Source organism: Gallinula chloropus (genome assembly GCF_964237585.1).
Source record: "Gallinula chloropus genome assembly, chromosome: 1".
Taxonomy (NCBI): Eukaryota; Metazoa; Chordata; class Aves; order Gruiformes; family Rallidae; genus Gallinula; species Gallinula chloropus.
In genome coordinates, this window is record NC_140085.1 from 215,619,835 (window position 1) to 215,644,139 (window position 24,305).

At 59.5% G+C, this 24,305-nt stretch overlaps 1 protein-coding gene across 4 annotated transcripts in view; it reads right to left on the reverse strand.

Annotated features, from left to right (window-relative positions):
* STIM1 (stromal interaction molecule 1) overlaps positions 1-24,305 on the reverse strand; it is a gene marked incomplete at its 3' end in the record, with an annotated part of 94,668 nt that overhangs the window by 2,764 nt on the left and 67,599 nt on the right. For 2 of the 4 annotated variants that reach the window (XM_084264478.1, XM_084264477.1), the window contains exons 8-12: positions 17,705-17,882; positions 12,341-12,508; positions 11,183-11,283; positions 10,515-10,750; positions 6,091-6,157 (exon numbers count right to left, since the gene is read on the reverse strand). In XM_084264478.1, coding sequence (XP_084120604.1) covers positions 6,091-6,157; positions 10,515-10,750; positions 11,183-11,283; positions 12,341-12,508; positions 17,705-17,882 — 750 coding nt within the window. Of the gene's footprint in view, positions 1-5,766; positions 6,158-10,514; positions 10,751-11,182; positions 11,284-12,340; positions 12,509-17,704; positions 17,883-24,305 lie in introns of all 4 variants that reach the window. The other 2 variants (XM_084264476.1, XM_084264475.1) reach the window with 1 other exon arrangement.

Genomic DNA, 24,305 nt, shown 5'->3' on the forward strand with positions numbered 1-24,305 from the left:
TGTCTGTGTTGGTGCTTCGCACACCCGCGAAGGGGGAACCTCTGCCTGGCTGCTCATCGCTCCTCACGTCACCTCTCTCAGGAAGGGGCAGCAGAAGCCATCGCAGGCACGAGCGGCACTGTCGAGAGACGCTGAGCGGGCGAGTCTGTGCTGGAGGTGCCTGTTCATGTCCCGACACCCAGCAGTGCCCCTTCCCACAAAAACACAGCCGGCCTCAGCTGCGGTCGGGCACCAGCCCTGCAGACTGACACCATCACGTCCCCCGTCCCAGCACAGTGAGGACAGTGAGGGCAGCACCTCACCCTGGACATGCTGCTGCTGCTGGTCCTCGCTGAGCCAGGACCATGGGCAGGCAGGACGACTGCGGGGAGGACTCGGTGCTGCTGACCCCACTGTGCTGCTGGGGGGGCACCAGACCACCCCCTACAGACCCCAGGGCAAGAGCAGAGCAGCTGCTACCCCAGTTTCCCCCATGGCAGGGCCGGGCACTCTGCGGGCAGGAAGCCAGAGCCGGGACTGAGGAACAAACACTCTTTCCCTGCTCTCTACCTGCTGCCACGTCACAAAGGTGGCTGGGAGGTGGCAGTGGGAAGAAATCCTGTTAACCCCCCCTGAGAGAACAGCAAATACAGCAAAAATCAATTGTTTTAACTGAGGTGACTTCAGAGCCACGTTGTTTGTGAAGAAGGGCAGTTTTGTCCCCGCTGAGATCGGCAAATGCCCAGGAGCTCAGAGACCGCCCAGCTTCTCCCCCCTCTCACCAGGTCCCACAGAGACAAAAGCAACGGCTGCCTGTGGAGAAAATGACGACAGCAGATGGAGAAACGGCCTCTGGTCCAGGAGGATTTTCTTCCCTCCCCCCTGCCGAGTGCGAACACTGGGAACCTGATCCTGGGACAGCTGGTCCTGCGCCCCGGGCAGGCGGAAGCAAAAGGATGCCCCAGCTGATGCTGGCAAGCAGCTCAGAGCGGCTCCTCAGTGAAGGTTCTTGGTGCAGGTCCTTGGTTCCCACCACGGCTGTGTGCTTCACGGTGAGGGAGCCCTGGGACAGGCTGCCCAGGGGGTGTGGAGTCTCCTTCTCTAGAGAGATCCCAGCCCCTGTCCTGGGGACCCTGCTTGGGCAGGGGGGTTGGACCCCACGGGCTCTGGGGGTCCCTTCCAACCCCTACAACTCTGTGAGTCTGGGATTCTGTCTCCTCCTGGGGCAGCTCTCACCGCAGCAGAAGGTTCCTGGGCATCAAGGGGTGGGTTATCGAAGTCGTATCTCCAGGCTGGCATGGCTGTCACTGCTGTTCCCTGGGGACATCCTGCTCCAGGGCGGACGGCCAGCATCGCGCAGGGTGCTGGGCTTGGTCCAACCTCGTCCGACCACCATGTTTTCCCCCTGGGCTCCAGGGCTGCTGTCCAGAAGGAGCGATGAGCTGACGAGCTGAAGCATCTCAGCACCGCTGAGCAAACCTGTGCTGGTTATAACCTATGCAGCCCAGCTCTGGAACACGTTCCCAAAGGGTAGAAGCACCATGACTGCCAACACCAGCACACCCAGCAGCACATCAGCTGTGGGCAGTGGATAAGATCCTAAGCAGCAGCAGCAGGTCCCACGGCGCTCTGCGGAGCCGCAGTCCAACCCACAGCAGCCAAGCTGCAGGTGTGATGTGCTGGCACACAGCAGAGTGCTCACCACGGCAAGGGACCACCGGGCCATGGATCCACCACGGCAGGTGAGGGACCAGGCTGTGCAGAAAGAACCCTCCTGCGTCCTTGCTGTGGCACCCACGGGCTGGGGCTCATGCTCAGACCTGACCTCCAGCTGGACACTTCCACTGGGACTTCTGATGGCCCCGAGCCATCCTCTCCAGCAGTTCCCACCTGGAAGCACCTGGCAGGAGCTGTGTGTCATGTCACAGGTCTGCAGCTCCTGGGAAGCACACCAGCGTCACCAGGGAGAGTGAGAAGGAAGAGGAGGAGATGCCACTCCAGAGCCCAGGGCCAGGACAAGAGCAGAGGGCACAACACTGCGGGATGTCGCTGGTCGTCCTGGTGAGGCTGAGCCATCATGTCTCCTGCTCGTTGTCATGGACAGGCGCTGCTGCACCAGTACAGCCCTTTTCCAGGAGGGGCCCAGGGCATGGTCCCCACTGGCATCCCAGGAAGGTGCCTCCTGAGAAAGCACTTCTGGGGTGCAGCAGGCAACCTGAACACCCATCCTGCTTGACAGCATCGTGCCACCAGCTGAAGGAGGAAGGTACCTGGAGCCTCACTCCTCAGCCGGACGCGCTACCGCAGCACTCGCACCCTGCTGCCCGGTGCAGCTGGGCACACATACCCTCTACAAAGACCAAAGCCAACAGCTTTCACCTGCACTTCCAGCCCGGCCACGAACCCGAACCAGCCCCGGTGATGAGATCTCGAGGGTGAGACAATGGGAATGGGCTTTGCAACCAAAAGCAGCAGAGAGCAAAGTATGGAGCAAAGGAAGGCTGGTAGCAGTGGAGAAAGAGGGGAGAGGGCGGGAGGATGGTAAGTAATGAGTATTTATCCTTCCTCAACTCTGCAGCCCCTTGAAGGAGCTCTGCCAGCAAGCTGCTGTCTGTCTGTCCCAGCCGGGACGCGCGCATAGGGAAGCTCAGCCGTGGCTTGAGGGCGCCTGACACTGAAGCTGGGCTGGGGCTACCAGCCTCAAACAGAGCTCAGTGCCTCCACGGCTCTGACCCTCTGCCCAGAGTACCCACAGCTGCTGGGCCGTACGTGTGGTACCTGGTCAGTGTGTGGCACCAGCACGGCACAGCCTGACTCTGAGGCAGAGCAAAGCCTGCCATGGGCTGGGCTGGGCAGCGCTGGAGGCGCAGGAACAGCCCCCACAACAATGCCGCAGGGGTCTCTCGTCTGACTCTGCATGGGCAGCCACTCACCCCCCTCCTCGGGTTTTGGCCTCTGCCTGCCCCTGCCAGCCTTGGGACTCAGCCGCACACTCCCACCTGCATCGGGCTTATCTGTGGATACCACCTGGAGCAGGCACCGGCAGCACAAACTTCTGTGCACACAGCACCCTCCAGCCCCTCTCCTCCCCCTCCCTGGGGGATCCCCCTCATTGACATCAACCCCCCCAGCATCAGCCCTCAACATCACATCGGCTCTGACCTTATTCGCACTGGATCCTCTGAAGCCAATTGCAAAAGAGAAGCAAAGAGTGAGGGGTTGGTGAGAGCAGCTCACCGGCCACGCGCTGGCCTGGCCCGGACAGTCCCTACCAGGTCACCCCGGCAGACTCTGGCACCGTGTGCAGCCCGCCTGGCGAGGGGCAGCCCTGAGCCTGGCTCTGGGGAACAGCTCCCTGGAGACGGGTTCTCTTGTCAGGTCTTGCCAGCATCTGGAGAGGAGCCGCGCTAAGGCTCGCTCAGGCAGCGCTCCCCTCCTGCCCAGGGAGCCGGGGATTTGGGGCGCTCCGCTTTCGTCCTTGGCACCGACTCCCCCGAAGGCCCTTCCGAGCCTCGGCTGGCCCATCGGTCCTGCCCGCCTCTCTGGGAGGCCGTGGAGCTCGCAGGACGCACGTAAAGGCCTCTGAGGCTGGTGATATGGAAGAGAAAGAGCGACAGGTTGGCTCGTGCTGCGGCACGCCGTGGCGGCGGCGGCTGGGGAGCATCTAAGCAGGAGCTGCTAACGATGCAGCGTGAGTGAAATTAAAAGCAGCAAATTAAGAAGGCGTTTGGGCACCCGATTCTTCATTTCTGCTTCCTGGAATGAGCGGAGGATGGATGAGCATGGATGTTGGAGCCGCCTGCTGTGGTGCAGCTGAAGCAAATCCTGGGCAGCAAGTTCCTCCTCTGCGTAAGGCCGTGGCTGGGTCAGTTACCCGGCACCAACGTGTTGTGTTTGCTGTGGGAACAGGAGAGCACGGCCCTGCCCCACCGAACCCCGACCGACCGGGCTGCGACGAGCTTCCCAGTGCTGGCAGGGAACACGACAGGCCTGGTTCTCATCTCCTACAGACCTCTCAGCATCATGGCCCTTCCCACTGGGGAGCCGAAGTCATGCCGCGCGTTCCCTCTCCAGCGGGACCCAGACCTCGCCCTGCTCGGCCATTTGGCCATCGTGGGGCTCAGCTAAAGGCAGCCACGTTCCCACAGGCGCCTGTCACCAGCACATCGGCCCCCGAGCTCCCAGGACGAGCCCTGCTCTGTGGAGATGGGCAGGTCAGTGGCAGACGGGGGCACAGCGGTTACCAGAGCCATTCCCCACAGGACAGCAGCAACGGCCACTCCAGAACGGGCACTAATCAACCTCAGCGTTAATTATGCTGCTTCACACAATCCCAGAACAAACACAACTAATTTAACCAGGATCCAGCTCTCCAACTGCCCATCGCAGAGCAGGCACAGCGACTCCCCTGCCACCAGTACCCCAGAACCCACCATCCCTGTGCAGGGCAGCTCAGGGCCCTGCATACATGACATCATGTGTGACATCAGGGGCAGAGGGACCTGCAGAGAGAGGGATATCAGTGCAGTGTGTGGGGATGAGTGGCGATGTGGCAACCTGAATGGTGTCCTGGCTGGATAAACCAACGTGATGGGACAGTGGCCCTGCTGCCTCCCTCTCGGGGGGCTGCCAGCTGCTCCCACCAGGTCTGTACCCAAGGACAAAGAGACAGCTCCCAATTTCACTGAGCGCTGGACAGAGATGGAATGACTCAGCCGCGGTCACAAGCAACTCCCTGGGAGCTGGGACTCCCTGAGGGCCCAGCACAGCCCTTCCCCTGCCAACTTCAGCACCGACCCCTCTGCATCAACCACCTGCACTCTGCCTGACCTGGGGACCACACAGACCACACACCCCACTCAGCTGGGGCTTTAAATCCAATATCTGAACACCACGGGTCCCCTGTGACCTGTGTGGGGCAAGGGCCTCCAGCTGCTGCCCAGGGGACTGGTTCCGAAGAAATCCACCTAAGGATGCCCAGGGAACGCGACCCTCTGTGTGGGATACAGGCTGGAGGCTCCCATGCAGCATCCTGGATTCCCACACAGCCCTCCCAGCCCTTCGCCTCTCTCCAGCAAGTGCGGTGAATCAGGAGGGGTCAGGGATCTGGGGATGCGGGTGATAACCGGCCCCTCGGGGCCCCCCAGGAGCGGTGGCTTGCCGGCTGTACTGTGGAAAGGGACCGAGCTAAAGGCAGTGATCCGGCAGCAGAAGCTCCAGCTCCCTCCCTGGCATTCAGCCAGAACGTGACCGTGCCTCACCCCCAACCAGGGCAGAGGGAGCGTGGCCCTGGAGCACACAACCCCCAGATGCTCCTTTTGCCACCTCTTGAAAACAGCACAAATTTCAAACCCTCCGGCAGCACCGGCCGCTGTCCCAGCCCCTTTCGCTTGTGAAGGCCCCAGGTAAGTCAAGGCTTCAAATAAGGTCAGAGCTTGATTAGTCCTGTCACCTTCCTTCTCCTGGGCCAACTCCCCAAGCAAAAGACTGACCTACTGAGCGACAACCGAGCACCTGGGAATTCTCATTGCTCAGCTGCAGTCAAACAGCATCACCTCCTGGGTTTCTACACCCGCTGAGCTCGTAGAGCTGGGATGGACCGTGGAGTGCTCCTTAGAGGGTCCACTGGCACGGCAGAGCGGGTGAAGAAACAAACACGTGGTTAAATCATGAAGCAGAGGCCCGAAAGGAAAGGGCACAAGGGATATAGGAGAAAGAGAACCCCAGCAAGCATCAGCTCCGAGACACGGCAGGCAAGAGGGAGCTAGAAAAGAAATGGCAATATACCCAAAGCTCTCAGTGCGACAGCGAGCTCCAGAGGTGACATCAGGAGGGGGCAGATCAGGGGTGGAGTCCGTCTGGAGGAAATAAGAGGAGGTGGTGTGATGGTAATAGGTAGGGTGGACATGGCAAGCAGGAGCAGATGCAGTGGTGGCGGATGAGGAGCAAGAGGTGGCGGCGGCAGCAGGTGATGGGCTGGTGCCGGGAAGGTCGGAACTGAAAGACTGTCCGGAGGAGAGGCTGTGCATTCGGCGGAGAGACACCCTGCCTGCCCGGCAAGGGGCAGCCTGGCCCGACTCATTCTGGCCTTGCGCGTAACTCTCTACCAACCTCTGAGATCCGTGGGCGAGCTGCGGGTCCACGAGGCGCTGGCGAACTGTGCTGGGCAGGGCAGGAGCTGGAACGAGACAAAGGGGAGAGGGCTGAAGGCAGGTGGGAGGTCAGGCCACGCGCTGAAGCACCGCAGCGCCGCGCCGTCCGGACACCGGCCAGATGCTTGCCCGGGCCCCAGCAGCCACCCTGCCCTGTGCCGAAAGCGACGCTGGTTTAAGGCAGAAGCAGCATGAAGCGGGCGCTGCTGAGGCTCCACATGCCAGATTAATGCCCAGCCCACGACCCCCACATCTGGCGCTCCTGACGTCGGTGCTCTCTGAACACCTTATCTGAGCATCCTGCTTGAAGCACAAACTGCCTGCACCATCCGGCTCCTGCCCAGGCTGCCCCCACATCACAGCAACCACGAGGATGTTGGCATGTCCAGGGCATGATGTGTTTCAGCCCCATGCAGCACCCGAGTCATTCGGATGCTCCGAGCCGCGGCCGCACCGCATCCCTGCAGCGCCTACAGAAGGACCCTGTGGTGATGGGCTAAGATGCAGGCACCTAGAGCTGGGAGCTGAGCTCCACTGCCCCAGCACCGCTCTGCTCCTGCTTCCAGCATTGCCGTGCCGCTGCGACTCCCAGAGTGAAGTGCAGGAACACAGGGCCAGAAGCAGGTGATGAAGTGCTGCTGTGCTTGGTGCTCAGGCACAGGAGATGCAGAAGCCCCCAGCCCCGACCCCTCCCGGGGGGCAGACAGCTGGGACCCACGGCAGCTGCACAGTAACTGTGGTCCCAAGCGACAGGATGATCCTGGGGGATCCGGCCCAAAGGGGCATCCTGTGTCCCCAGCTCATCAGCTGCCTGATCAGAGCTGCACAATTTGGAAAACACTTTTCTCCAGTGGCAAATTCACAGAGTCACAGGGTTGGAAAAGCCCTTTAAGCTCATCGAGTCCAACTGTCCCTGTCCTGTGCTGACCCAGATCCATAAGCACCTCATCTCCCCTCTGTTAAACACCCCCAGGGGTGGGGACTCAGCCCCTCCTTGGGGCCCGCTCGCTTCCCTTTCCCTTCCCTCTCCCTTCCCTCAGGCTAAGCGTTACACGATGAAGGTGAGGATGCACTGGCTGCATCACCAGTTGTGTCTAGTCCCATGGCTGTCACTGCCACACAAGCTGTTCCTTCTTTTGCAAGAGATAAGGTGTTCAGGAATGGTCAGGATTTCTTATATGCATAAGAAATAAATGGAGAAATGGTTAAAAGGGTGAGCAGACAGGGAAGCCAAGAGATGGAGCAGGAGGAGAGCTCCTTTGGGAGTCGAAGAACCAGCAAATCCCTGCTCTGGAGACACACAGCCAGGAAATACGCATCCCCTGCAGCCACCACCACTTCGGACCACTGTTGGGATGGATTTCCAGTGGAAGAAGGAACAAGAACAGTTCAGGCAACTTTGCTGTTTCCACACCCCCAAGGATACCCCGTGTCTGTCTCAGGCCCAGCCACTCAGATTTGCTGCTCCTCACTATACCACACTGCCCGTGTGGGAGCCCTTCGCTGGAGCCCTTCATGCACCCGCCTGCTGCTTCGGGGCTGTTTGTCCTCTGCAGAGCTGAACTGAGCTGAAATGGAGTCACACGGAGCCGAGGTGGAGAAAAAATCCCTCACTCCAGTGGGGACGGCACAAAGCTGGTCAGAGGAGGTGCAGGGGGTGCCAGAGGGAAGAACCACGGGCTGCCCCAGCCGAGGCAGCCCGGCCGCCACAGCAGAGCCGGTCCCTGTGGCTGGCAGGACCAGGCCTGGGGCTGGGGGCTAGCGGGGACCCGAGCTCCAGCACTGCCTGGGCATCACAGGTCTCCTCTCTCGGCCCCTGCTGCATTCCCTGCGGGGTTTGGGCAGGTTTACTGCTGACTTACCAACTAGGCACCCTCCTCCTTTTGCAGAGTCCTGCTCAAGACCAAAGGCTGAGACCCCTCCCTGCATGGCCACAGCGGACCCTCGCTCCCCCGAAATGCCACCCCACTCCAGACCCCATATGGGCACTGTGGCCATCAGCCCAATGACCTGCTCATTGCCTCCAGGAAGACTGCAGCCACGCCAGCCCTAACCAAGGCCAGCCCTAACCAACGCCAGCGCTGCCCAGCTTGCCACCACGCACACTCCTCCTCCAGCCCACTGCACCAGCCTTGGGCAGCACTCCAAGGGAAGGCTGCAGGCCAGCACCGGAGGCTCAGCATTCCTGGGGTGAAAGTGTGTCCCATGGCCCCAGGGGACAGACCAGGCCATCCAGGGGCACTGCTGTTTATTTAAGGATCCCCAGGGAAGCCAGGAATCAGCAGCAGCCCCTGTGGGGGGTGCAGAAATTGGGGTCAGCAACGGCCAGCAGCAAAACCTGTGCGGAGAAGGAGCTGGGATGGAAAGGGAACATCGTCACGCCCTCTCCTAAATCACTAATCTCCACCCCGGGGGTAACACCGAGTGAACACATCCCTCCAGATTTCCCAGCCAGGGTTTGGTTTTTGTTTTTTAAAAAAGCAAAACCCCGGAGCCTGTGGGAATGACAGCGACCTGTGATTCTTCTCCATCCCACCGGGCTCTTCCCGCGGGTTAGTGCGGATGCTGATGGCTCAGTGAAGAGAGGTACATTCATTAGTTTTCCGTGCCAGAAAGTGGGAAAGTCTGTGTATGGATTTTTTAGTCCAGAAACAGGGCAGAACGAATAGTTAAAATATAATTGAAGAAACCAAACCAGGGTATTTCCAGAGGGACTGATCCTCCGAGGACAGAGACGAGCGGTCACTGAACCTGCGCCCGAACAGCCAGGCGGCGTCTGGGGCGGGCCGAGTGGGAGAGAGAAAAGTGTGATTTACTGGGAGAATCCTCACAGGCAGCCAGCACCCCCAGCGCCTCTGGGACCCTCCGTGCTCCTCTCCCGGAGCAGGATTTGTACAGAGAGGAAGAAGAATCCCCTGGGGAAGGCAAAACCTCCGCTGCTCTGGGAACCGGGGAGCCTGGTGCTTGCTATGAGGAGTTCCCACCCCACGGCGCAGGCAGGCTGCCCACCCACCGCGGCGCTGACCGGCGCCGCTGGCGCCGTCCTGGCACTCAAGGGGTCTCAAGCACAGCACAGAGAAGCTGAGCTTAATGTCTCAGGTGGAGGCTCGTGCCCTGTACAGCCCTCATCCCCCAAGGAGCGTGCTTTGGGTGTGCTGGGGGACCTCAGGCTCCTTAACACCTCGCTCCCATCTCTGCCATGTCTGCCAGCACCGGTGAGCTTGGCTCCTAATGGTACCCAACAGCCAGGGACTCTGCCGTCTGTGGGATGTTCTGAGCACACAGCCCTGCCTGTGCCAAGCACACTCCATTCCTCTCACCTGCCACCCACAGGCAGCTCAGACCCTCACCTGCACCCCATCACCCCGCACCCAGCCTCAGCACTCGCCTCCCCACCTCCACAGCATCTAACCAGAGCCCCAAAGCACACAGGAGGGATGGTGATGGGCCCCATAGGCACCTCCTGCAACGCTCCTGTTCCTCCCCCTGGCTGCCCAGCTACACAGACCTGGGTTTGGTGATATCCCTGGGAAAGCTACCAGGATGGGACACAGCCAAAGCGAGAGCTCCAGCTCTGGCCAGCAGCATGGCTCCCCGCTCCCCTCTGCTCTAGCCACACACTGCTCCCTGCACCCCAGACCACTCCCTGCACCCCAGACCACTCCCTGCACCCCCAGACCACCCCACGGCGCCTGGAGCTGCTCTTCAGCTCTGCCCCTCTCTCACACTACAGGAAACTGCACTTGGACGCTGCGTTTTTGGGATCAGCCAGGACAGACCCGGGTCGATGGCCCATGGGAACAGCACTGAGGACCCACTCACAAACTGTCTGCCAGGAGAGCCTGTGCTTAGGGCCAGGGCTCTGCAACGGGTGGGAGTAAGCTGAGTTCAGGGGCTCAGGAGAGCAGGATGGCCCCTCCCTCCCCGCAGATGCTTTGTGTACAAGCACTCAGCAAGAGGGAGGCGGGACGCCCAGGACAGCACAGCCACGGAGACGGGTGCTGGGGGTCTGTCCTTGCTTAGTAGGAGGTAGAGACACAGGTTGCTCCCACCCACACCCACGCTGTGCCACGGGAGGGGATGTCTTCAGGGCCTTTCACAGCCTGCCCAGGGATATAAAGGCTTTGCTTTCCTCCTCCATCCAGGGACCAGCCCTACCTCTGGGGTTTTGTAACTGCCTGGATTCCAGGCGCAGACGTGACTAAACAGTGATTAGCAACACCCATGATTAACAGGCTCCAGCAACTGGCCCTTCTGGGCATTCCCCACCCTCACGAGCTCACAACTGATCTTTGGGCATGTGAAAACCACCTTAACTCCTCCGAACTCCAGTGAGCCCGGAGCAGCTGCCCGGCAGACGCGCGGCTACGGGGGGCTACGTACATTGTATGGACATGGGAGACACGATCTCCTCGTCCAGATCATCCACGTCGTCAGTCATGATGAAGTGTGAGGGGTTGGGCCTGGGGGTGCCCATCCAGCCAGGGTCAATGTTCAGGGCTGAGGCCAGGCTGTGGATGCCGGGGTTGTTGACGATCTGGAAGCCGCAGAGCATCTCTATCTGCTGCCAGCGGTGCAGCCGCTCCCGCAGCGCCGCCGTCACTTCGCTCAGCGCTTGCCTGAAAGACAGGGACAGACAAGGAAAACATTGGGAATGGAGGAAGAACACACCATGAACCATGAACTGGCTGAAACAGGGAGCTCAGAGGCTCAGCTTTGTGTCCTGATACACAAGACATTTGTCATTCCACTCTCAGGAATACAGGAATTTAAGTCCCCCCAGGGACACGACTGAAGATAATTAACCACTTAAACCTGCAGCTCCCCAATCCTCACTCTGATGGGACCTTTAGCTGCCACTCCTTGTTGCACACAGGTTGCACAGAGCTGTCGAGCAGCAGGAGTGGGTCCAAACCCAGCTCATTCCAGTCAACAGCACCAACGCTCAGCAACACGAGACCCCCAAGCCCCTGCACGGGCTGCAGTCCCCTCACTCTGCAATACTGGGGGGAAGGAGGCAGGAGGAGGGAAGGAATTAAGCACATACTCACTTGGCTGTTAAGATTTTATGATCAACATCATCTAGAGATGAGCTGTGAGCGACGTGGAACGTTCCAAACAGGGTGTTTCGCTTCTTCTTGATTTTTTCAGCCTGGAACATCAACAGAAAAAGGTCACAGGAAGAAGACGACCTCACGTTTCCTCCAGGACAAGCACATCCTGGATGGGCTGGGACAGAAATAGTCCCTGCAGCTGTTGATGTGCACATAAATAGTGTGAATCAGGTTTGTGCTGTGGGACGATGCTCTTCCTAACACGGCGGGTGAGGAATTCACCAGCAACGAGTGAACAGGTCAGGGGTTTCATGCTCCTCCTCAGCCCTTCCCCTGATGTCCCCAGAGTCAGAAGGAACCACACCAGTGGCTCTCCTGCAGCCTGGTTTGGTCCTTCCCCTGAGGGCACCCCACCAGCGGCTCTCCCACAGTCCAGTTTGAACCCTCCCGTGAGGGAACGCTCAGGGAAACACTGTCAGTGCCCTGGGAGGGGGTTGGTCCGAGGAGGATTTTTGGGTTGGGGCTGGGTTTTTTGCCCTCCCTTTGTGGCACAGTGCATATTCCTAATTAACGAGCTCTGGGGTTCGCAGATCTGGAGGCGCCGACCTGGGGCTTTCAGGTGGCAAACTGGGGACGTGCACGAGCACTGGCCCAGCAAAGGGAAAACCAGTGAACGCTAAAGATGTTCACAGGCAAAACATATTAAGGCAGACGAGTTTTTGGATGCTGCCAGCTCCATCTGCTCTTGATCTCCACAGAGACAAACACGTTACGACAGCTTCCCATGCTCACCGCTCCCTGGCTGGCACCGGGAATGTCAAAGCGCTGGGAACACTGAAATGATTCATGGCTTCAGGTGGCGTCTCTGGCTTGGGGATCTGGTTGCCCGTGCACGTAAAGCCCCTCGAGCAGGGGCTGAGGTGCCACCCCCCTGCCCAGGGGAGGGGGTGAACAGGCAGCTCCCCGCTCTCTGTACCTCCCAGGCTGCCAGCTGCCAGCACGCCCAGGCCAGAGCCTGCACTGCCCCGAGGGGCGACCGCGCTTCAAACCCCACCGATCTCGGCTTTAAAGGGGGAATAAGGTGCAGAGACAGAAACCCGGCGGGTTTGGCTCCCCCGAGGGGGAGACTCATCCCGGGGACACTGAGGTTCTCACCCCTTCTTTGGCCACCAGCAGCTGCTTCTCTGCGTTCTGCTTCTTGATGTTGTAGTACTGGACCTCCACCTCGTGCGTCAGCTGGAGCCACTTCTGCAGGGCCTCGGGCGCAGCCCAGCTGCAGTGGGACTCCAGCTCCTTCTCGGCGTTCTTCAGCGCCATCCGCACCTGCGAGAGAACCGGCCGGAGGCTGTTGCAGCGATGGCAGGGACAGTGGCCCTCCAGCAAGGCCCGGCGTGCCCTCCGGCAAGGCCCAGTGTGTCCTCTGACAAGGCCTGGCGTGCCCTCCAGCAAGGCCCAGTGTGTCCTCTGACAAGGCCCGGCGTGCCCTCCGGCAAGGCCCAGTGTGTCCTCTGACAAGGCCCAGCGTGCCCTCCGGCAAGGCCGCCCCAACCGCCCGCTGCCGACCCGGCATTTTTAAGGTGTCAGAAAATAGAGGGGGAAACGTTACACGGTGACTTAGTGCTGCTCATGAGAGAAGCAGGGTCAGGAGCGGGGCTGGCACGCTGCGCTGTGGGTGAGGGCAAGAGCAGAGCAGGGCACCACGTGACAGGGGCTGCAGCTTGGCTGACTGAGCCTGCAGCCCAGCCCTTCCCTTCCCTTCCCTTCCCTTCCCTTCCCTTCCCTTCCCTTCCCTTCCCTTCCCTTCCCTTCCCTTCCCTTCCCTTCCCTTCCCTTCCCTTCCCTTCCCTTCCCTTCCCTTCCCTTCCCTTCCCTTCCCTTCCCTTCCCTTCCCTTCCCTTCCCTTCCCTTCCCTTCCCACTGAAAGGCCTGTGCCTTCCTCAGGCATCTCCAGACACAGCGATGCTGCTCTGCCTCAGCTCTCAGGGACAGACAGCAGGGCTGAGCCGGAGCGGCCTCAGCAGCACAAACCACACGTCAACCCACAGCACGACACGTGAGTTCAAGCGGGCGTTGGGGAAGGATGTTTGGGGGCTCAGCGTCGCCTCCGGAGAGCTCTGCGGAGTTTGCTGCTGTCTGCAGGGCCCCGACTCTCAGCCCAAGGCAGGAGCCCCCTCGGCAACCCGAGCCAACCAGAGGGAGCTCGTCAGGAGACAACTGTCACGCTGCAGCAGGACGGTGGAAATATTTAGACAGAAAACATGTGCTGCTGGGTCAGGGAACGAAATGGAAGCAGCAGGTTCTGCTGGGGACTCGCCTCCCGCCCAGGCTCCTCCAGCCACCTCTCACCTCAGCAGCACCAGGAGCCATCAGAGGTAGGAGGAAGCGGGTGTGAGGAAGCCGAGGACACCAACGCCTTGCACACCAGTGTCAGCAACACTTCTCTTCCCTCACTCACGATGTGGAGGGACATTAATAACCATGGGGTCTGCGGGGCAGGGGTTTGGGGGGTGGGCTGCAGGGGTGGCTTCTGTGAGCAGCTGCTGGAAGCTTCCCCGGTCCCAGAGAGCCAACACCAGCCGGCTCTGAGACAGACACACCACTGACCAAGGACGAGCCCATCAGTGACAGTGGCAGCACCTCTGGGGAGCAGAGTCAGGAGGAAACAAACCCACAGAGAAACTGGGGCCAGAGAGGGGTGGGAAGGTGTGAGGAGCTCTGCGGGCCCCGGGGTCGGTGCAGGAGGGGAGAGGGTGTGCTCCACCCAGAGACAGCCGGAACAGAGATTCCTCTGCAGCCCAGGGAGGATGATGATGGAGCACAGATCACACCAGCAGCCCCTGGAGAAGACCCTGGTGAGGCAGGCTGTGCCCCTGCAGCCCAGGGAGGATGATGATGGAGCACAGATCCCATCACCAGCCCCTGGTGAGGCTGGCTGTGCCTCTCCCAGTGAGGTGGAGCTGGCAGGAGAGTCCAGCCGCGCAGGCAGCACTGTGCATGTGGCCCTGGGATGATGCACGTGGCGCCAGGAGGAGCCTGGAGCACTCCTGTCCCACCTGCTCTGGTAGCTCTGGCACCAAGCAGGCTGAGGTCAGGCTGAGATCATTCAAACCTGGGCTTTCTCCCTCAGCACGTGCTGTACCTGGGGCACGTCTCACCAAGCCGGCTGATGTCCAGCGAGCTGAAAGCACCAGGTTACACTCAGATACTCTGAAATCCCTGTTTCATCCCATGAAGCAGCAGCCAGGAGGCACTGCACAGAACAAGCCGGCTCCATCACTCATCTGATGCTGTCCTGGTGAGCAGAACATTGCTACACCACTCAGAAGTTACACACTGAGAATCACAGAGCCCAGGGAGTCTCTGTTTCACCCCTCGGACACTGGGTGCTGCTCCCACCACGGGCACGGTGCTGACCACCATCCACCCACATCTGGGATGTAGGAACAGGGGGAGTAAGTGGGCTGGAAATCTGCTGCCCGGTATTTGGGGCAGGGGAGTGCTCTGAGCCTGTACAGGGACAGGGCTTTTCGGGAACGGCGGCCACGAAGGCCAAAGGCATCCTGGCTTGTGCCAGACCCAGCATGACCAGTAGAGCTGGGGAGGGGATTGTGCCCCTGGGCTGGGCACTGGGGACGCTGCAGCTGGAGTGCTGGGTCCAGTTCTGGGCTCCTCAGCATAAGGACATGGAGGTCCTGGAGCGAGTGCAGAGAAGGGCAACCAGGCTGGGGAAGGGGCTGGAGGGCAAATCCTCTGAGGAGCAGCTGAGGGAGCTGGGGGTGTTGAGCCTGGAGAAGAGGAGGCTGAGGGGAGACCTTCTCCCCACCTCCCCTGCCCTGCCAGGAGGGTGCAGAGACGTGGGCGATGGTCTCTGCAGCCGGGGGCCAGGAGATGGGACAAGGGGCAATGGGCTCAAGCTGCCCCAGGGCAGGGTCAGCTCAGCTGGGAGGGCAAAGTTCTTCCCTGGCAGAGTTGTGGGGCTGTGGCACAGGCTGCCCAGGGAGGGGCTGAGTCCCCACCCCTGGGGGTGTTTAACAGGGGGGAGATGAGGTGCTCAGGGATCTGGGACAGCTCAGGATGGGATTGGTTGGACTGATGATCTCAAAGGTCTTTTCCAACCTGGTGACTCTGTGACTCTGTGATTCTGTGTGAACAGAGGCACAGGGAAGTGGTGCAGGGCAGCAGCTGAGGTGGAGACAAGCCACCATCCAGAAGCGTCCCACACACAGACCCTCTGGTTCCGCGGGGATCAGTGAAAGAGGAATTACTCTGGGTGCCTACGTTCTCCTGGGGAGATTCCCAAGATCCCACTTCGATTCCTAAGAGCCAGGAATGCCTTCTGGGTCCGTGGCCTAGGGGAGGATGACCCAGCGAGGAGAGGGCAGGTACAGATGACCCCATCCCCCAAAAGACACTGCTTCTCCATCGCACACCCCACACTCAGGAGCTTCCAAACCCTCCAGCATCAGTGCTCAAGAAGGTCTTGGTTTAATATTCCCTGGGACCCAAATTATCCCAAAACCAGGTGACTTTATGGTCAGTGGGAGTGGCTGGTTAATGTTATCTGTGGTCTACAGCTCGCTGGGATGGTGACGGTGTTATTCTCACACGGTGTGGGTCAGGGGTAACACCAATACTCACCCTGGCACCGCATCCCTCCCGAGGGCCTCTAAAAACAACAGAGCCATTAAGTCACCAGTTCGTAAGAGGGGGCAGGGGCAGGGGGTGGGATGTGGGATGGGTGAGACCCTGCCTTCTCCAAAAGCCAGGAGCAGGTTTGGTCTGAGGGCTGGGGGTTACAGGAGGGAGGCTACACACCCTTCCTACACACCCTCAACAGACACTGACTAGATCCCTGCATGTGTGCACACAGACATCCTCATGTGTTCCCTGAAACAGAGCTCCGTGGCTCTGGGGAAAGGCTGGAGGACCAGGGTGGACAGTGAAGTTGGGTCAGGGAGCAAAGCAGTAGGTTCTGCAGGGGGTTGCAATGTGCTCTGTGCTGGCTCTCTGCAGCTGGCCACAGCGCCCCATGGCCCAAGAGCCCAGCACACACCTCCTCCTGCCTGCCAGGGCAAAGCCCAGATCCTCATCTCATCTGCTTCCCCATCCTTCATGACAGCAAAACAGAGATCAGAGACTGGTGGGCTCAGAAGATCAGAGACTGGTGAGGGTGGCAGGGACCTCTGGAGACCACCCAGTCCCACCCCACAGAGCAGGGTCCCCTCGAGCTGCACAGGACAGCGCCCAGGATCAGGGGCTGGGATGGCTCCAGAGATGGAGGGAGACTCCCCAACCTCTCTGGGCAGCCTGGCCCAGGGCTCTGACACCCTCCCAGCACACAAGTTCCTCCTCGGGCTCAGGGGGAACTTCCTCTGCTCCAGTCTGTGCCCACGGCCCCTTGTCCTGTCCCTGGGCCCCCCCGGAACACAGCCTGACCCCTCCTCCTGAGCCCACCCCTCAGGGGTTGCTCAGCACTGAGAAGATCCCCCTCAGGCTTCTCTTCTCCAGGCTGAGCAGCCCCGAGTCCCTCAGCCTCTCTGCCCCAGAGAGATGTTCTGGTGCCCTCAGCATCCCCACAGCCCTTTGCTGTCCCCTCTCCAGGAGCTCCCTGTCCTTCCTGTCCTGGTGAGGGTGCTCAGCCCCTGCATCCTGGCTCAGGGCTTCAGTTTCACCTGATCTGTGCACTGAAGTCGTGTTGGAATTGTCCCGTGGGTGAAACAGTGGGGATGAAGCTGTGGGTTTGGGCATGGGTGGTTTGAGGTGCAGTTCTCAGGCTCTCTGCCCTCTGATACCCCAGGCAGGTGCCGTGTGTGACACCTCCAACTTCCCTGACTGCCCTGGAGCTTTCATTAGAGGTCTCAGTGTTCTGAGATGTAGGACTGGGAAAGCCTCTCCTGCCCTGCAGCAGATGGTTTTACAAACGCTCTGTGTATCCCTCAGCAGAGGACACGTTCTGTTTGGCAGCACTATGTGCCGCGCTCTGCGTTACAATGTGTAACCTGGGGACATATTTTCCTGCCAGCCCAACCTTAAAGCTGGGGATGCTGAGAACCACATGGGAACTCCAGTGAACAGCTCCTGATCCAGTGCCACTTCTCCTTGGAAGGAAGCTTCCTTCGTGCCCACAAGACACCACAAGCACGACCAAACCCATCCCAAACTCTGATCCACACAAAACACCACGAGTACAACCAAAGCCATCCCAAATCTCTCCTAAACCAACCAATGTAGAAGAGAGAAACAAGGAAGTGCCTGTGGGTTGGGGTGGGAGTTCTGGTGTGTGCTGGCAGCACGTCACTCCCAGGCGGCACCGCCCGGGTCCCCACTGCCCAAGGCACAAGCAGCACCAGGATGGGGACACACAATGTGGAGGAGTATTTGTGTCTTTTCCCCTACCAACGGGAGTGGGAATGCAAAGGCAGAGGAGCGTTATGAGCAGAACATGGTGGGATTGCCCAGGGGGTGAAGCAGAGCGAGGACACCGCCCCTGTGTCCGGGCGTGTGCACGGCTGCCCGTACCTGCTCCAGCTCCTGCTCGGCGTATTTCTGCCTGCTCAGCTCGTTCTCCGTGCCCTCCCGCAGCTCCCGCAGCCGGTGAGCCTCCTGCTTGGCGATGCTGATCTCATCTTGCAGCTTCTTCTCCAGGTGCACCTTCTCCACCTCCACGGAGCGATGCTCCTCCTGCGCCTTCTGCAGCCTGCAACAGAGACACGCTCAGTGCCAGCCCTGCTCGTAGGTACTCTGTGTCTGCATCAACACAGGTCTGTGCTGGGAGAGGCCAAGGAGAAGCATCACCCTGCCTGGGAGAGATTAAACAGGTGGCTCCAGAGTCTCGACTTCACAGAATCACAGGGGTGGGAAGGGACCCCCCGAGCCCATGGGGTCCCACCCCCTGCCCAAGCAGGGTCCCTGGGACAGGTCAGGGCTGGAATCTCTCCAGAGAAGGAGACTCCACACCCCCTGGGCAGCCTGTCCCAGGGCTCCCTCACCCTCACTGGGAAGAAGTTCTTCCCCACATTGGGGGGAACTCCCTGTGCTCCAACTTGAGCCCATCGCCCCTTGTCCTGTCCCCACAGACACTGAGCAGAGGCTGCCCATGGCCCCCTGGGTCCCACCCTTCAGCTCTTGAGAACCAGTGATCAGATCCCCTCTCAGGCTCTTTTCTCCAGGCTGAACAGCCCCAGCTCCCTCAGCCTTTCCTCCCAGGGGAGATGCTCCAGGCCCATAAGACTTCATACCACTTAAGTTTCTTAACTCCACACAGCACATCAAGATCTCCTTTGTTAAGCCCCAAATTAACTCAAATTATCAGTGTTTTTATAAAAACAAAGACCTTTGCCTTAAATAAAACATGCAAAAGAGAAGGTCTGCCTGTGCAGGTGTGACACCCAGGTATGACCACCCCAATGGGACGCCTCCGTGCTCCACCTGAAAAGCACTCCCAACTTCCAGGTCTGTTAATCCCTCCTGGCAGTGATGAGTTTTCACTCGGACGGGATTAAACTGGTAGGAATTACACCTGGCAACAAGAAACAGTAACACCAGGGAAGGTTCAGCCCTTCAGGTTGGAAAGCTGCGGCCCTCCAAGGGCCAAGGAAAATCCTGGCACAAGGGAAATAAAATCTGGGAAATATTTGGTGAAATGGAATGAAGAGTCACATCGTAACGGAGGTTCAGACACCACGTTGAGCAAGAACTACCAAGAGAAGTAGGAGCATCAAAGGCCTTTTTGCAAGAGCCAGCTTGCTGGTCCAAAAGGCAAAGGTCTCCTTGTTGGGGTTGTGTAGTGTTGGTGGTTGGGTTGTGGTGGGGTTTTTGGGGGAGGTGTTGGGGTCTTTTGGTTTTTAAATGCTGGCAACAGTCCAACCCTTGATGATGTTTCTGAGGAGCGTGGTGCATTCCTCTCTGGCTCACTTCAGACCAAGGTGTGAAGGGCTTCCAGACACACCCTTGCCCTGCTGGACTGAGCAGAACAAGGTGCAGTGTCTCACACTGCAGGAGCCAGCAGCAAACAGGAGTAGCCTACAGCAGGTGGGTTTTCAGGGACAAGTAAAATTACCTGTGAAATGACATGAAGAAACCTGCCAGAAGGCCCCAGATGGAACCATCGTAGCCAGAACGAAGGGTTATGACGCCATAAAACCTTCTCCCACTCAAAACCATCAACATCCAAACCGCAGAGCGAGCCAAGGGAGCGATGTGTGGGAGAGAGAGGAGAGGTGACAGTGAGGTCTGGCTCTGGGTGCCGTGCCAGGGCTGTGACACGTGATGTGTCTCAGGAGGATGGTCCAGTGTGACTCCCGCTCATCCCGGACCAGGGGAAGAGCTGATCGCCGGTCACTCCCTGCAGCGTCCATCGTCCAGCCTGGCCCTTGGCTGTGCCTCCAGCGAGGGGGTCGGGGTGCAGCCCAGGCGCCGGTGGGCAGCAGGACCCACCGCCACCCTTCGGGTCCAGAGCGCCGCCACTCGCCGTCCCAGCCAAGGGCTCCTCTGCCGCCTCAGCATGCAGCTGGCAGTGCAAAGCAGGGAGCAGGGGCTGGGCTCTCATCAGCCCTGATGCTGGCTCTCTCCTTGGAAAAGGCTCATTTCCAATTTACAGCTCTGCTGAGAAACTCAAGTGTTTTTCTTTCCAGTTCAAAGCGCCTCCTGCCAAGGCATTCCGAGTTCTCAGATCAACCCACGCTCTCTGCCCCGTGCATCCGTGCTGCAGCTCTTCCATACTAGGACTGCAAGCATCCCCAACCACCAAAATATCTCTGTTTAAAGGAGAAATTCCCTATACTGTGACGCAGAAGAGGGAAGGAATTTTATCCTTAAGATAACTGTAAAAGGCTCTCTGACATCCCCTTCTCTCTCACTGCTGGCTTCCCCTCGCAGCTGAGCCCGTTCCTTCCACGCTGGCTGTGGGCAACGCTTCGCCTGTGCGGCCCCGGTCGGACCCAGCCAGGGTTGCACAGGCACTGAGCTCCCAGAGCTGACACCGTGCCTCCAGAGCTTCCTGCAATGAAAGGGGAAGGCGAGGTCCATCTGAGGGCTTCACAGTTCAGGGGCAGATCATAGAATCCCAGACTGGTCTGGGTTGGAAGGGACCCCAAGGATCACAGAGCCCCAACCCCCCTGACACAGGGGAATTTGTTCTTCGATATGATCAGTAGATCCTCAACATGGATCTTCATACGATCTTCAGTCATCAGCAGGACGTGCTAAGGCATCAACCTTTTTATCTTGATGGGTCATTGATTCACTAGGAGGCGTCCCTGTTGAAGGACTTGTCAAAAAGCATCACAGAGTCACCAGGTTGGAAAAGACCTTTAAGATCATCAAGTCCAACCAATCCCATCCTGAGCTAAACCAGATCCCTGAGCACCTCATCTCCCCTCTGTTAAACACCCCAGGGGTAGGGACTCAGCCCCTCCCTGGGCAGCCTGTGCCACAGCCCCACAACTCTGCCAGGGAAGAACTTTGCCCTCCCAGCTGAGCTGACCCTGCCCTGGGGCAGCTTCAGCCCATTGCCCCTTGTCCCATCTCCTGGCCCCTGGCTGCAGAGACCATCGCCCACCTCTCTGCACCCTCCTGGCAGGGCAGGGGAGGTGGGGAGAAGGTCTCCCCTCAGCCTCCTCTTCTCCAGGCTCAGCACCCCCAGCTCCCTCAGCTGCTCCTCAGAGGATTTGCCCTCCAGCCCCTTCCCCAGCCTGGTTGCCCTTCTCTGCACTCGCTCCTGGACCTCCTGGTGCTGAAGAGGATTTCACAGTATTTCGAAGATGAACCAAAAAAAGGTGTTTTATATCAATCTTCCCTTCCCAACGTGTCAAGAAGGCATCAGAGCTGCTCCAAGACCAGCCCTAGCAGCAACCGAGAGGCACCACGTGCTTTCCGAGGTCTGTTCGGCCCTGAAGTCCAAAGAGCCAGGGCAGAAGGTTCCTTCAGGCTCCAGAGAACCTTCCAGAAGGGGAAATCTCTGAGCAGGCCTTTAGAACAAGTCATGGGAATGGGCTGGAGGTAGTTCTGCTGTCTCTACCCTGGCAGAGTAGCACAGCTGAACCTTGCTGGGTCTTGAGGATGAAGAAGCAAAGCTCCATCCCCCTGTTCAGAGGAGACTCAGATCAACCCTCTGCCAAGAGCCCCCCAAGCACCAGGAATTCGTGTCCTTCTCCTGAAGCTGCAGCTGGACAAGCAAGTCCCTCTGCAGAGGACAAGCCCCCCCAGCTCTGCACCCTGCAAAAGCACCACAAGCTGCTCTGGTTTAAGGCTCCAGCTATGCTGAGCGATCGAGGTTTTGGGTTTCTTCCTATCTGGCTTTAGAGCATTAGTTGAACTTCCAGGCACATCGAGTTGTTTACAGGGCTCTGCCCTCAGCAGCAGATCCCAAGGTCGTTCCCCACATGGCACATTCACAGCAGCCAGTGTTTGGACCTCTGGTGTCATGTCCCACCCCAGGAACAGCTCTGCTGCTTGGGGATGGAAGTTGGGAAGGAATTCCTGTGTCTTCCTGGCTGTATAAAAAACCCCAACAAGCCTTTTTTCTTGGGGTACATCCGAGCTGCAAAGTGAAATTCCACAAAGCTCTGTGAAACCAGCTGCAGATCGTGGCCAGCCCCGTGGCAGGCAGAGAGGAAACATCCATTACTCTATTCCCATGCCAAAAAGAAAGCAGGTCACGGATCTGCACCCGTGCCAGGGGAACATGCCCAGTTTGGCACCATCACCTTGGTACTCTCAAGTGTTTGCCCTCCACATGGACACCAGCTGATGGGGTCACAGGTGAAGGGGAAAGGCTTTCGAGCAACACTCACAGGTGGGATGAGTCCCCAAGGGTGTCAGGAGCAGGAAATCAGGCTGTGGCTCTGGGGGGTGCTGTGGGTTCCCCAGGACTCAGCTCCATGGCAGATGTACCTCCCTGGGATCCTGGTGCTGGTGTTTGCACCAGTCACTCGCTGCAGCGCCCGTGAGCACGCAGGACACGTGCCAGGACTGGGCTCCACTGTCTGAGCAGCGTTGGGAGCGGAACTGCCATCTCCTGTGGCAGCCAAGGGAAGGCTTATCCCCTGTAACGACCCTTGGAGTGAAGGAACACCAGCTGCAGCCCAAGGCTGCCATGCTCTGTTATCTGCTGCCTCTGCCCCACACGCCGCAGGGACAGACCCGCAGCGCTGCCTCGCGGGCGGCCCTGGATGGTCCCTCCTCTCCTGGAAGAGTCCTGTCTGCACAGAAGGCTCCTCTCAGCCCCCTCTCCCAGGACCATGGCAATCACTGCTGTGAGTAGAGGTCATGTTCCCACAGCTGCAGTGTCCTGCCCCAGGGCATCAGAGAATCATAGAATGGGCTGGGAGGGACCCCAAGGGTCCCAGAGCCCCAGCCCCCTGCCACAGGCAGGGACACCAACCTCCAGGCCTGGAGCTACACAAGGTTGCCCAGGGCCCCAGCCAACCTGGCCTGGAACACCCCCAGGGACGGGGCACCCACCCCCTCTCTGGGCAGCCCCTTCCAGCCCCTCACCACTCTCTCTGCACAGAACTTCCCCCCAGTCTCTCCTCTCCCCCTTCCCTCCTCCAGCTTCACTCCAGCCCCTTGTCCTGCCAGTCTCTGCCCCTTAACAAGCCCATTCCCCTCCTGTTCCTGGGGTCCCTTCAGGGACGGGGAGGCTGCAGTGAGGTCCCCCCACAGCCTTCTCTTCTCCAGGCTGACCCAGCCCAGCTCCCCCAGCCTCTCTCCGTAGAGGAGCATCATGTACATTGATCTGTACACAACAAATTCCCAGACAACACTGCTGGGTTTGGGTGTCAGCACACAGGCAGGGCAGCATGACCTTTGCATAGGGACAGCAGGATGGAGAGCACCCTCAGCACGCTGCCAAAAGGGCAAGGGATGTCCCCAGAGGGGCCTGACCAGGCTGGAGAGGTGTGACTGTGGGACCCTCATGGGGTCCAGCAAGGCCAAGGGAAAGGTCCTGCCCGAGGGTCAGGGTGATCCCAGCACAGCGACAGGAGGAAGGCAGAACAGCCCCGAGGAGAAGGACTTGGGATGTAGTGGGGGATGAGAAGCCCAACCTGACCCAGCACTGTGCACTGACAGCCCCAAAAGTCCCCCGTGCCCTGGACTGCACCCCCAGCAGCGGGACCCTGGGCTGGGACAGGGGGATTCTGCCCCTGGGCTCCGCTCGGGGACACAGACCCCAGGGCAGCGCTGCCCCAGCTCGGGGGTCCCCAGGACAAGGGGGACATGGAGCTGTGGGAGCCAGTCCCCAGGAGATGATGGGAGGACTAGATCCCCTCTGCTCTGGAGCCAGGCTGGGAGAGCTGGGCTGGCTCAGCCTGGAGAAGAGAAGGGAAGACTGCTTGTGGGGAGAGCTCTGAGCCCCTTCCTGTCCCTCGAGGGGCTCCAGGAGAGCTGGAGAGGGGCTGGTGCCCAGGGCAGGGAGGGCCAGGCCCAGGGGAACGGCCTCCAACTGCAGGAGGGGGATGGAGAGGGGCTGGGGGCAGAAATCCTTCCTGGGGAGGGGGGAGGCCCTGGCACAGGGTGCCCAGAGAAGCTGGGGCTGCCCTGGGATCCCTGGCGTGGTTCAAGGCCGAGCTGGATGGGGCTGGGGGCACGCTGGGGTGAGGTGGTGTCCCTACCCATGTTGGGAGGGGCACTGGGGGGTCTGGGGGTCCCTTCCCACCCACACCCATCCCTGTCTCACTGAATCTGTTCTATACAGCTGGAGGAATTCAAGAAGGGATGTGTAATTCCTCTCCTGAAGGCTTGGACTGTACCAACGTGCTGTTTCCCCACCAAAAGCCAGGGTGAAACCTCCCGATCAGCCTGGGAGACCAATTCAATATGAGCCAAATTTCCTGACACCCCTCTGAGGGGCTCTTCCTCCCCCCTGGGCACAGATTTACACCCTCATTTCGGGGGGTGAGGATCTGGATATACTTTCAGTGTGAGTCAGACTGGGAGTAGAAACCACTCTGCTCTATAATTAAATGTGGTCAATAATGGGAAGTACCTGTTGGAGGCAGGTACAGAGGGAGCACTCCCATCCCTTCCACCCAGCTGGATGTTTTGCTCCTTAACGCAGCCAGTTCAGAGCCAGGAGGAGGAGGAGAGCAGCACCAGCAGCACAACTGAGCAGAGCCAC